This window comes from Neoarius graeffei, chromosome 4, assembly GCF_027579695.1.
Source record: "Neoarius graeffei isolate fNeoGra1 chromosome 4, fNeoGra1.pri, whole genome shotgun sequence".
NCBI classification, from domain to species: Eukaryota; Metazoa; Chordata; class Actinopteri; order Siluriformes; family Ariidae; genus Neoarius; species Neoarius graeffei.
The window spans coordinates 106,167,758-106,182,271 of NC_083572.1; the positions used below are offsets into that span (position 1 = coordinate 106,167,758).

At 38.4% G+C, this 14,514-nt stretch overlaps 1 protein-coding gene across 1 annotated transcript in view; it reads right to left on the reverse strand.

Moving 5' to 3' along the window:
* The window catches only part of LOC132884661 (diencephalon/mesencephalon homeobox protein 1-B-like), a 41,964-nt gene that overhangs the window by 9,606 nt on the left and 17,844 nt on the right, over window positions 1-14,514 (reverse strand). The window contains exons 2-3 of the mRNA XM_060918500.1: window positions 8,715-8,881; window positions 1,770-1,948 (exon numbers count right to left, since the gene is read on the reverse strand). Coding sequence (XP_060774483.1) covers window positions 1,770-1,948; window positions 8,715-8,881 — 346 coding nt within the window. The remainder of the gene's footprint in view (window positions 1-1,769; window positions 1,949-8,714; window positions 8,882-14,514) is intronic.

Genomic DNA, 14,514 nt, shown 5'->3' on the forward strand with positions numbered 1-14,514 from the left:
GGCCGGCGAGGGCCTTTCTGTGCAGAGTTTGCATGTTTTCCCCGTGTCCGCGTGGGTTTGCTCCGGTTTCCCCCACAGTCCAAAGACATGCAGGTTAGGTTAACTGGTGACTCTAAATTGAGCGTAGGTGTGAATGGTTGTCTGTGTCTACGTGTCAGCCCTGTGATGACCTGGCGACTTGTCCAGGGTGTACCCTGCCTTTCGCCCGTAGTCAGCTGGGATAGGCTCCAGCTTGCCCGCGACCCTGTAGAAGGATAAAGCGGCTGGAGATAATGAGATGAGATGATATATCAAACATAATTTTTTGACAACGTCAAGTATATTAATTTTGCAACCAAAGTCACCTACCCTTTTAATTTCCACGCGGTAGTGAAACGTGATGTCATCGGCAGGTTCCCCTTCTTGTGTACCACATCACGTGTGACGTGGCACAGATTATCAGCAATGGCGGATAGAACGCGATTGTCAGCTTCGGAAAAGAAGCGAAGGAAAATAGCAAGTGATGCCCAAAGGAGACGGTCGATGGTGAATATCGGCACAGCAATCGACAAGTGGAAATCACGTTCTATCCGCCGTTGCTGATAATCTGTGCCACGTCACACGTGACGTGGTACACAAGAAGGGGAACCTGCCGATGACATCATGTTTCACTACCGCGCGGAAATTAAAAGGGTAGGTGACTTTGGTCGCAAAATTAATATACTTGTCGTTGTCAAAAAATTATGTTTGATATATCATTTTGAAGCTAAAAGATTTCTCTGTCTAGTCATGTTGTCATAAAATATATTGTATTTTATGCCAAAGAATACATCCAATGGTGGAATGGCACTTTAAGAGATGTTTTAATGTTTGAATGTTGAAATGGGAAAAATAAATAAACTTGTTGCAATGCTACACGTGTCGTCAACTTGATTCAAGATAGTCTCTGGTCTCATATCTAGAGTATTTTACTAATTACAGGTCACAAAAGGAGAATCTTTTAAGCTAGCAATGCTTAGTTGTAGAATTTAACAATCCTAATATTAGTATATTTATCTTAAATTCAGTTTTTACTGCTAAGACTTTGTCATGAATTTAAGTGAAATACCCTTAAAATGAAATAAATAAAAATGACTTGAATGGCTAAATGTAAGAAGTACGATCTTGTTATAAGAACTATTTTGATTATTTTGAGTTAATCAGATCTCGCATAATAAGTTCCCCAATCTTATTTTGGAATTATTTCATCTAAAAACAGGTTAGATTTTTCATCTTACTTTAAGAAATCTTACCAAGTCAAATTTGACTAGTTCCATTGGCAGATCTTTTTCACCTGATTCAAGCAAATATGCTTTGTTTTAATCTTTTATTTCTTATTTTTGAATGGCCATTTTTTGCAGTGCGTGATTTGCAAATCATCACATTGTTTTTATTTATAGTTTACACAATGTCCCAACTTTTTTGGAATTTGGGGTTGTAAATAATTACTACTCCTCTGACTTAATAAATGATTCCCACCAACTTTTATAAAGAGGTTTTTGCGGTCAGTGGGTCAACACACTTGCTAGTTTTGATTGTTTATTCCAGGAATCCAGAACACAGTTCAGGTGGATTTATGCTTTCTTAATTTTTTTTTTCTCAAAACGTATCAGTTTTAACCACAAAGGTTGAAACAGCAGCTGAAAGATTTCACCACACAATGGATTACATTAAACAACAGTACATGGTGCCACGGTGCTTTGGACAGTAATCTTGCTCTAAATTTAGTCCAGTGCTGTGTGTGTGTTCACCTGTACTCGAGCCTCGGGCAGGTTGGTGCACATTGCCAGCCGTTCCCTCATCACTACATCAGGGTAGTGTGTTTTCTGGAAGGTTTTCTCCAGCGCCTCCAGCTGCTGAGCGGTGAAGGCCGTGCGACTCCGCCGCTGCTTCCTGTGCTGAGAGCCGTACCTCGCCTCTAAGATGATATCTGGAACAAAACCCCGCAACCTTCCTTTTTATATCCATCACAGGAACAACCAGGCGTAGCGTTTTATCTTTAGGGCTGTATTCTGGAGTATGAGTCTTTGACCCTGGATATGAACTGGCAAAAAAACAACGGCCTTTACACCAGTTCTTAAAAGAGGTTTTGATTGCAAAGGTAAGGTTTTATCAGATGTTCTGTCAACACTGTAAAAAAAGAATAGTTGAGAATACTTTAAATTTCAAGGCAACCGTCTGCATTAAGAATTTTATGTTTTGCCAATGATGTGCCCATGATAATCCAAACTATGATAACACTTATCTTTATTAAGAATTCTTAATTAAGTCAATTTTCAATTCCTCATTCTGCCAACATAGATTTCTCTTTTTGCTGAACAGTGGCATTCACAGTAGTACAAAAAGGCATTTGAGGTTATCACAATTTTTTTTTTTAGATATTTTTTGGGGCTTTTTTCACCTTTATTTGGATAGGACAGTGTAGAGACAGGAAATGAGCAGGAGAGAGAGGGAAATGATCTCAGGTCAGAATCGAACCCGGGTCCCCGGATTTATGGTATGGCACCTTATCCACCTGAGCCATGACAACATGAACTTCAACTGGAGAGAGAACCACATTGCCCAGCCCTTGCATTTGGGAGCGGAAACCCCGTGTCTTGGTCATTAAGAGCATGCGCTGAATAAACACCTGTGGCAATTATGTATTTTCAATTCAGATTATTCACTATTGCATATTTACACATCATTGAGGTGCACCCTATCAGTTTGATGTGGATTTTTCTGTTCGTTAATAATTATTCATATTTTCTTGTCCATTCAATTGTGAATATGGAATTACTTGAACAAAGCGTAATTCTATTTTTTACAGTGAAGTTATCTTATGTTCTCTTGACATGTTAGCTTGCTGACTTAAAAGATTTCGGAAAATATTGGATGTGTGAATAATTATTACAGTATTTACATCATCAGAGGTTGTATGATGTCAGTGTAGCAACTGCAAATAAAATGATGGTGCAAAAGATAAATAAATAAATAAAATGAAACACTCAAAACCAGATTATGTTGATCTTTCTAGAGTGACGTGTCTCACTGAATGCAAAAGTTTGTATGCCCTAAATGAAAATGACAGCGAAATGAAATTTCTGCTTGAGTTCAGTTTCACAGTTGATCCTCCATTATCAGTAAAGTACTGTATAAAACACCTGGGGTGTGCTGTTGTAGAAAAATAATCAACAGTGGAGTGGTGTGATAGTATGAAGTCACTATTATGACCCTGAAGCTGATTACTGCCCTGATGCAAATTGTAAACAATTAAGTTTTTTTTAATGAAAAAAAAATCAGTGTTTATTTTTTTCGCAGTCCGGTTTCCATCAAATCCTGTGCTCTGATTGGCTGGCGAGCAGGTCCGTCTCCTATGATACGGACCCCGGTTATGGACCTCTGGCGACTCACTCGTTCACAAAAACAACAAACATAGTAGCATTTTTTGTTAACATTTATCTTTTTTTTAATAAGATTTATTTATAAGATTATCAAAAATCTTGTAAATTTTTGCCAGCATTTCTCAGGAGAATAGCATTAATTTTACAGCATGGATAGCGATAACGACAGTGTTCACAGCGAAAGCGAGTTTTACTACCCTGAGGAAGAGAAATAAAAGAAAACATTTCAGGAGAAAGCTAAAAACCTGTAACTGTTGCTAACGCTGAGCAAAAACATGGCTGAATCCTGAATGACTCAATTTTGTATAAATAGGGGACTACATAGGCGGCAAAATGTAGTTTTTTTCCCGCCATGGAAGTGCACTTGTATACCGAGGAGGAAGCCATTTGCATTACAGCCGTGAATGAGGATTCAAAATGGCGGCTCGGCTCGGTTTTCCCTTTCGGGCGCTCTCGTTTTCTGTTCGAATTTGGTAAAGAAAAAAATAAATATATTATTTACCAGCTTAAGGTCGGCCCGTATGGTGAAATACCGTGACCTCGGCCTTGAATACTGACCTCGGCCCAGAGGGCCTCGCTCAGCACTTTCAAGACCTCGGTCACGGTATTTCACGATACGGACCTCCCAGCTGGTAAATAACATATATATTTTGTCGATTTATAGTTACATTTATACAACAGTTATTTCCAGTTCACTAATTTGATTGGCCAAGCGGCGTTCAAAGAGTGCTGATATTTCCCAATAACAGCACTGGGATGTTTCACATTTCACTGACCCTATCACTCTGTTTGTTATGTAAAACTCCACTTCCTAGTTCCACCCAGTTACTACAGTAGTATGAGTATCATCATCAGCAGACATGCAAAATGATACTTTTCAGGAATATAACTTTTGAAATACTTAAAATATAAAACCTGGTCAGATGACGATGAAAAGGAAAAAGGGACGCCAATTTTACCTGAAGCACCTTTAATGGGAATGTAGTAGAAATCAGTGTGAGCTGGCTACTTTGGGATCGATTTCTGCTTGCACAGCAAAAATTAACAGAACATTTAAATAATATTGGCTGGCTTTTTTCATGGTATATCAGATATATTCCTTTCAGCTAACAGGATACTAAACTCATCTTTGACTCATTTAATATCATGCTAGCTGAATGGAATATATCTGATATACCATGAAAAAAAGCCAGCCAATATTATTATAATTATACGTACGTACATACACATTCCTTTCAGGTGTTCAACACATCTTTCTCTTTCAAAATTCTCTCAAAATCTTCTGTATTTAACGAAACAAACCTGGCGGCCATGTTTGTTGACAAATTGTCACAGTCGCTCGCTAGCGTGGAAGTTTTACATTTCCGATGTGTGACGTCATGTTGTCTTGACAACCATAAACCATATTCAATGCTCATTCTCCGTTGGGTAGAGTGATGCAATACACGTAGGATAAGCCTTTTGTTAATGGTGTTTATGAGGTAAAGGAGTAGATCTGGAGGATCCTCAGACATAGTGTTTTGGTAAACTGGGATGTATGGATGCTGTCAGTCCCCACTCGCTTGCTCACTCGAGTTTGTTGACGGTGTAGTGGCTGGCTGCTTTATGTCCCGGGGCTCCCTCATGCCTGTGTTACCTTCTGGCTCTCTCCTTTTAGTTATGCTGTCATAGTTAGTTGCTGGAGTCCCTGCTTGTACTCGGTGCAATATGTATACTGTTCCTACTTATTCAGGTGACATTGGGCATACCTAACCACCTGTGTTTTCTTTCTCTCCCCCCCAGCCCAAATCTGTCCCTCTGAGTTACATGGAGTCAACAGGAAATCTTTTGGTGGAGACGGTGGACACCTCGACTGGCTATCGTAGCCTGCAGGGAATCGGCCGTCAGACTTTCTGTCGCATGTCCCAGACCCGGTGAAATGTAACTGAATTGTCTTGGCCAGCCCTAAGGGTCCCATCTGCATCTCATCATTGCTGAGGAGTGTGCTCCCATCGCCCAATCAAGCATCCAGCCAGAGCAGGTCATGATATAGTTTACCATATTAACATGCCATTGTGTGTTATGCCTGATGTAAAGACTCTCGTCTCTGTGAGCCTACCACACAGATTTAATACTTGTCATTTTTAGGGCATACCTAACAACGTGTTTTCTTTCTCTCTCTCTCTCTCTCTCTCTCTCTCCCCCCCCCCCCCCCCCCATCTGTCCCTCTGAGTTACATGTTGGTCCTGGGATTGAGATGCTGGCCTCTTCTGCCCCTCGGACCTGCTTGATCCATCCTGGTGCCCTGTGTCTGGTCGGAGTTTTATCGCCCCACTCCTGTGAAGGACGGCCCCATGAGGACCTGTTAAAACTGTTAATATTATAGTCAGGCTGTCTGTTGTTGCCCAAATGAGGATGGGTTCCCTTTTGAGTCTGGTTCCTCTCGAGGTTTCTTCCTCATGTCGTCTGAGGGAGTTTTTCCTTGCCACCATCGCCACAGGCTTGCTCATTGGGGATAGATTAGGGACAAAATTAGCTCATGTTTTAAGTCGTTCAAATTCTGTAAAGCTGCTTTCCGACAATGTTTATTGTTAAAAGCGCTGTACAAATAAATTTGATTTGATTTGATAAGCAATATGCTAACAATATTGCATGCTATCAAACCAAATGAATGAAACCTGCTAGAAGGGAATAGAACACATGTTTTTATTCCATCGAAAAAGTCTATGTATAATGATTGGCCATATTGTCCAAAATATCACTTATTCAATATTAATTTCTTGTTTACAGAACTATTATTATTAACGCAATCCCACACTTGTGGTTGTGCTGTTGTACTGAATATCAGTACGGTTGGGATTAACTCCATCACTCAGCCTATGTGTTGTTGGGTGGGCCGGGCCCATCCTGGCTCCCTGGTGGAGCCAGGACCACAACATTAAGCATGACCTCAAGTTAATTAAGCTTGCTTAATTAATGTTGGTAAATGTCAGTCAAAGAAGGTTTTTTTTTGTAGGTATACACTTACAATATAAACTGGTGTCATTTCCTCACTGGCCCTCTTTTTCTCTATATTGAGGTTAATGAGGCACAGCAAAAGAGTCAGCTCCCTTGTCCTGAAGATGTCTGAAATCTTCTAACAGTTACAAGGTGCTGACTGACACTGGAGACTCCTTCCATAAATACTAACGAGACTAACGAGACCAATGAAGGCGTAGCTCACTCTGGCCCCGTCTAGTCCAGAAAGAACGCTCTAAAGTGGCGCAATAAATGTTGTAAGCTATATACACTATATACAAGCTATATATAGAAGCGATAGCCACCCTAGGAATACCGACCTATTTATCAGAAAGAATCCAAATTGGCGATGAGTTGACCAAGAAGAAGTGATTTTTGTTGAACTGCTCATTAAAGCTTAATTAGTCCATAACTTCATTAATAATTGCAGTAAAGCAAGTCTGGGTAGAAGTTACAGTATATGCACCCAGGTACCTTCATGCCAGAAAGAATCAAAATCGGTGAAGAATTGATGGAGAAGAAGTGATTTGTGTGGAAACTGCTCTTTAGGGATTGATCAGTTACTCCATATCTTCATTATTAATTGCAATTAAGCAAATTTGGGTAGAAGCTATCTATATGCACCCCAGACAGACCGACCTTCCTGCCAGAAAGAACACAAATTGTTGAAGAGCTGAGAGAGAAGAAGTGATCTTCGTGAAATATGGATGACGCCGGACGGACGCCGGACAACACATAAGGGCATAAAGGCCCGGTCCCACTGGCCGATGGACACAAAACGTATGCAAAAAGGACACAGCGGACGAGCAAAATTTCGGGGGTGGCTCTATCCGTTTTCATCCGCTCCAGAAATGGACAAAAATGGCGAAAATTTGCGAAAACAGAATGGAAAAGAACGGACGTGGGTAGTATATAGCGGGGATGTTAAACGCATGTTCATAGGAAGCCTAGCGGATGAAAGCGGATGGAAGTGGATGACAGCTCCGAAGGGGTTACCGGTGATAACTGAGAAGCGGATGCATAGCAGAAAGAGCGGATGCATAGCGGATGAAGGGGATGCATCACGTACGCCTAACGGAAACAAAGGGGATGTTGCGCGGATGTATATCGGATGCAGACCATTCACTGCGCATGCGGGGGGTATGAATTGCGTCTGCTCCGCGGATATAAAGGGATGCAGCACGCACGCCGTCAGCATAAAGCGGAAAGACGTGCTGGCGGCTACATCGATACATCTCTACTACTAGATGATTTTCTCCCCCTTTTTATACAAAATATCGATTGTCCGCTAGGTGTCCTTCTACATACTCTAGACATACTCCAGACATCCTAAATATACGAGATACATCCCAGATATAAACGCTTTGTCCGTTTTGAATACTTTATATACGAGATGCATACGCTTACATCCTTTCTATTTCCGTGCTACTAACGATGAATAGACGTTTCATGTACCTTATCTTTCCTCCCTCTTTCCATTTTCAGCTGCAGCGGATGTGAGTTGCGAGGATGCCCAGAGGATGCAGAGAGGATACAGCAGACGTTTAACGGATGATAACGGACATAGAACGTTTGTTGCTCGTATATGTCGTGGATTTACATCGTACATGGCGGAAAGTTCATCCGTTCTAAAAGTTTTGTGCAGCTCAAAACTTTTTGCGCGGATGAAATCACAGTGGACGGATGCTCGATGGATAGAGCGTATGAAGCACGTATGCAATGAGTACACAACGGATGCATAGCGTTTTCCAACGGATGGCAAAGATTTTTTTACGTTTTACATCCTCTTTGCATCCGTAAGTGCAGTGGGACCGGGCCTTAAACTCATCACCTGTCGGCTGGATGAGCTAGTAAGCGTATCCTCACAGAAACCTTCATCAGAGTAGCGAAACAATGTTTTGCTGTAGTTGTTAATTAACATGCATAGCATAATGTGATTTGCAGCACCTCCTGAACCAATCAGTATCCAGAATTCAGCAGCACTGTGGTTTAGTAATGGTTAAATAATATATATCAGTAGTTAAAACTCTTCAGGACATTATTGTAGAAAGTTGCTTCAAATCTTTTGTTTGTTTGTGAACCATGAATCTGTACCCTGTCCATGGCGGGTCTGGAGAGTGAGAAGGTTTTGGATTGTTGCCCAGAAAGATGCACATTGAAACCCAGACACTGTGAGGAGGAGTGTGTGCATACTTTTGCACTCAGAGGACACACATTTTTTATTTTTTTTTGCACGTGTGGCCGTACGATAACGCACTGATCTGTGTTGAAGATGCAAGTGAGATGTTGAACTCGTGCGTCGTGCGTCGTGCTTACCGGCCAGTCTCTCCGCGAGTGTGAGCGCGTGCACGGAGGGCCGGTAGTCAGGCGCGTGCTGTTGTGCGCTCTGCTGATGCAGGTTGTACATGGCGCTCAGGGAGTTCATGGCGTGCAGAGAATATCCACCGTTCACCCCGTAATGCTGCTGCATGGCGGAGATCAGCCTGGGGGAAGGGGGGGCAGAGAGAGAGAGAGATGCAGGTTAAAGAGGTTAAAGGCAGAAATGTATGCGTGTGTGTGTGTGTGTATATGTGTGTGTGTGGGGGTTAACGTATGGTTTTTGCATGCTGACAGCATGCATGTTCTTTCTTTCTTTCACCGAGAAAGATGAATGCTCTAAACATTACAAGGTTCATTCTGAAAACAAAACAAGCCTTTTCTGGCCATATATCAGTGCACTAAAGGTACTAAACAGGCTACATGGACAGGTACCGTTTAGTACCTTTTATTCCCAGAGTATGAGAGTGAGTGTGTGTGAGAGAGTGAGTGTGTGTAATCAATCAAGTTTCGGTTCCACACAAAGGAAACACATCACATCACCACATCATTTGCATAAAAATAGAAATAGAATAGAAGTACTTAAGAAGGAAAAAAAAGATTCCTGGCTTCCATTACCTATAACCCCCCTTCCCCACAGAAAAAAAAAATATATCCATCCATTATCTGTAGCCGCTTTATCCTGTTCTACAGGGTCGCAGGCGAGCTGGAGCCTATCCCAGCTGACTACGGGCAAAAGGTGGGGTACACCCTGGACAAGTCGCCAGGTCATCACAGGGCTGACACACAGACAACCATTCACACTCACGGTCAATTTAGAGTCACCAGTTAACCTAACCTGCATGTCTTTGGACTGTGGGGGAAACCGGAGCACCCGGAGGAAACCCACGCAGACACGGGGAGAACATGCGAACTCCACACAGAAAGGCCCTCGCCGGCCCCGGGGCTCGAACCCAGGACCTTCTTGCTGTGAGGCGACAGCGCTAACCACTACACCACCGTGCCGCCCTCTCTCTCTCTCTCTCTATATATATATATATATAAACCAGATGATCAGATTATCAGAAATGAGCTGGTGGATTAAATCTTTCAACAGTCAGTATGAAACTGTGGTATAAACATGACGTGTGTTTAGCTGTGTATAAACCACACTGCATCTTTAATAAGGACCGGGGCTTTATATTGTTTCAAGAAAAAAAAAAACCCTCAACCCCAAACGATTACACTGTAAATGTAGGACGATAAAGAAGTTTTGTAAAGAATCTTTAATCTGTAAATAATTTAACTTTGGGAATAAACTGGCTTCAGATTGGTGAATAAATCCATTCATGAGATTTTCATCAGTTCAGTTCAGGTTTATGTTTCTCTCCTGTTATATTTATGGTGTTGATAAAAGCAGGAATGTAAAAGGCCGGTTATATCACAGCATCATCCTGTCGGATTTGTGCTTTTGGTGTCGCCATATATATATATATATATATATATATATATGGCGGCACGGTGGTGTAGTTGTTAGCGCTGTCGCCTCACAGCAAGAAGGTCCAGGTTCGAGCCCCGTGGCCGGCGAGGGCCTTTCTGTGCGGAGTTTGCATGTCGATCACATCAGTCCGACTTATCTCAGAGGGGCATGAGTGCAGCACCGTCAGTGTTTAAATAAACACAGAGGAAGAACAAAACCATCACAAGGGTTTAATCGACAGAAATGGAAAAGGAATGAAAACAAGAGAAACCTGAAATAAAAACAAACAAACCTGGACTTTAACCCTTTCATATACAGTGTCCACATTCATGAAGCCGGCTTCGGGCTCTGTTTATTTATATGTTAAGAAAATATTGACATTTCAGAAAATAAGATGTAAATCATCTCCATATCTATCTATCTTTCTATCTATCTATCTATCTATCTATCTATCTATCTATCTATCTATCTATTACTTGTGTATTAATGTGAATTAACAAACATCTGTAGCTTTCTAGAATATTTGTTGTGAACAATCTTTATTAACTTTGCACATAAAATACAAAAATAAATAACCAAGGAATGAAAGAAGAAATATATTTTTTGGTGTCTGACCCAACTGATTACGTTAGATTTTTAAAAACTAGATTTTTCTTTCTTTTCTGTTTTAAAAAATACTTTCTTTGTATGTTTGTGGAAAGACGACCCTCCGCCCCGTGTCATGCGACAATCCAAAACTGTGTAAATTCTTTATGTTCAGAAACATTATGTTCTAATATTTTTGTCAACATTCCACACTTTAGAGCTGAATGTTAAAAACGATCAAATGTATATTTTTCAAAATTATTCCAGGCAGACAGTTTTATCCTTAAAAAAACTAATGTACAATCATTTTAGTTTCCAAGATCAATAATATTTAGACAGAAAGAAAAATTAATATATCGCACAATTTTAAGAAAGAAAAAAGACAAATGCACCTGGATATGTGTATAAATATAAATATATACATTTATGCATAAAATAAATTAAATAACTTGCTCTTTTGGTATATGGCACTATTATTAAAATATAATAATAATAATAATAATAATAATAATAATAATAATAATAATATAACCACCTAATAGGTTAATCAATATAAATATTATAATCATCATATATGCATGCACGCACGCACGCATGCACGCACACCCACACACACACACAGGCATATTTTTATTTATTTCAGGGTTATAAGTTTGGAAACTTTTTCTTGAAGAAGAAAAAGTCATGAAAAAATTGTTGGAAGTTTTGTTTTTGTTAAATAGTTTGTTGTAAACTGGTTACAGAAAAAAAACTCCCCATAATACATTGTAGAAGGCTGTTAAATGAACAAACAAGAATGCAAATAAAAATATATTGTTCATCTGGAGTCAGTCAGTAATAACATGGACCCTGTGTAAATAATAATAATAATAATAATAATAATAATAATAATAATAATGAAATGCTACACATTTTAATAGTTTGAAATTAAAACAGTTTTTTTCAGGTTATTGAAAATTATTTAACATGTTTATTAGAACTAGTCAAGTCAGTTGATTGGTTTCGTGCTTTCCACAACAGACAGCATCATGAAGCAGCTTTACAGAAATGTGGTAGCATTTAAATGATAACATTTGGCTTTGGCTGCGTCCCAAATCATTTTATCATCATCACAACTGTTCACCACAGTGACTCTGTGTGTGTGTGTGTGTGAGTGACATGCTGGTTAGGGAGGCAGTGTGAGGTTTGGGACACAGCCCCATACCTCACCATCAATAAAAATGTATCATTAATTTGTATATAAACATTATTATTATTATTATTATTATTATTATCCCATATTATGAAGCATACGACATCAAATCAAGAAATACGACTGCACACCTACTCAGTGAACCAAAAACTATGAAAAATAACAGAAATCTATAATAAACAATAAAATATCATGATATAATAAAAGCCACAAACACTATAAAAATATGAATTTAATTGAATTTAATCTAAACCTTAAAAGAAAATTAAAGTATTTATTCGTGTATTTAAGTTTCCTTTACTGAAATTTTTAATTTCATTAAATACACAAGTAACTTTAAGACCCTTTATTGGTTTTCTTAAAAGTCATCATGACTTTAAGTCCATTTAAATGTTAAATCTAGTGCGGTGGCTTTAAGTGACATCTTAAACATTCTTCGTAACAGCATTTCGTTATCTTTAAGACGTCATGGGAAGTCACAAAGTCATACGATAAGAATTTTTAAAGTTAGAAGTAAATACACAGAAAGTTAGCATTTCATAAACTTTAGGATACTTTAAGAATATCTTAAAGCTGTTAATTTTTCTCATGAAAAATAGTGAGGAAAAAAAACAACCTAAAACAAAACATTTAGTTTAATATAAAATAAACATGACCTAATCAAGATCATAAAAAAGATTTGTTTAGATTTGTGAGATAAAGCATGGTCTATTATTATTATTATTATTATTATTATTATTATTATTATTATTATTAAATTGACATATTAAATTGGAAAAATTTCAAATCAAAAGTATAAAAAAGTCCAGTTGAGAATAAGCTTTAAAAAAAAAAAAAAAAAAATATATATATATATATATATATATATATAATCTCATCTCATTATCTGTAGCCGCTTTATCCTGTCGCAGGCAAGCTGGAGCCTATCCCAGCTGACTATGGGCGAAAGGCGGGGTACACCCTGGACAAGTCGCCAGGTCATCACAGGGCTATAAGCCTCTGATAAATATTATGATGTACAGTGCTGTGCAAAAGTCTTAGGCACATGTAAAGAAATGCTATTGACCAAAAATGGTTTAAAAAATAATGAAATTAAATGTTTCAACATAAAAAAAAATACTATAAACAGTAATCAGTAAGCCATAATAAATAAAACAAAGTCAATATTTGGTGTGAGACTTCCCTTTACTTTGAAAAATAATAGTAGTCTGAAGTCCAATGAGTGCAGTTTTATGCGGAAATGATCTGTAGGTTTTACTGAGCATCTTCCAGAACCAGCCACAGTTCTTCTGGACACTTGGACTGTCCCACTCGCTTCTTCATTTTGCACCAAAACCCAGCAGCCTTCATTATGTTTCCTTTTTTCATCTGAAAAGTGCTCTCTTATGGAATATGCTGCTCAGACGTATTACAAACATTTTTTTTCCTATAACATTTAATTTTGTGCTGGAAAAAAAAAAACCCTGAATGTTTGGAACTCTGAAATGTTTTTGTAATGCTGTGACTCGATAATGTAGAAGTCGTAAAATGGAAATCTATAACAAAGATTGTATGAAAAAAAGGAGTGCCAATACTTTTGCACAGTACTGTCTATAGAAATGACCCAGTTGTATACAGCAGTAATGTTAATCTGATGTGTCTACAGATGATAACGCAGTGATGTAACTTCCTGCATCAAATCAGTGATGACATTTTTTACTTTTCTTCTTATTTTTTTAAATAATATCTCATTTTAAACAATTTGACAGAATTAAACCTGATTATCTGAGTCGTAAATGTAAAGCATGTTAGTCTCGAATATCTTTTGATTATCGATTCGGTATAAACAATTCTGTTGGAAATTTACTGAGGTGCAGCTCAATGAAAAAAAAACACTTCATGTGTAATATTGGACTTATTTATTTTTATTTTGGATAAAGCTGTAATTTAAAGAGTAAAGAAAGCTAAATCAGTGTAATATTGTTAAATATACGTAAGAAACAGCCAAATCCCTCCTTCTGAATAAAATCCTTTAGTGTTTAAAGTTTTTAAATGAAAGTAAATGAACTTTTAAAGAGTTTAACCGTCTGAATGACGGAGATCAGTGTTTGATTTGATTGATGTGAGAATAACGGACGCTTTAGAGCTTATGATTAACATTAAAACGAGTTTTTAATAGACTACATCCATACAGCGCGGTCCAAAGTCTGAGACTGGTGGGATTTATTTCTTCATTCTTCAGTGAAAATTGGAAATGAACAGAAAGTTTGGGAATTCTGAAATATTTAAAGCAAAGAAACTAAATGTTCAGTGAATATCATAAATATTGACAGAAAATTTGGCATGATTTCTGTTTTCCCATTTTCTATTGAAATGCAAGCAAATATGTGACACTGGCCATGTTAACTGTGTTGGCTTTGTCAAAAAGGTCAGATTTTCCTCATGTCTAATCTTGATAATTACAACCTCAGAGGGTTTTGATCGAAATTGGATCAGAGGGTTTTGCACAAACTCGTGGACTGGAGCTCACGCTGTCATTAAAGCAAAAAAGTGATGCAAAGCAAAAAAAAAAAGCATGTGTACAA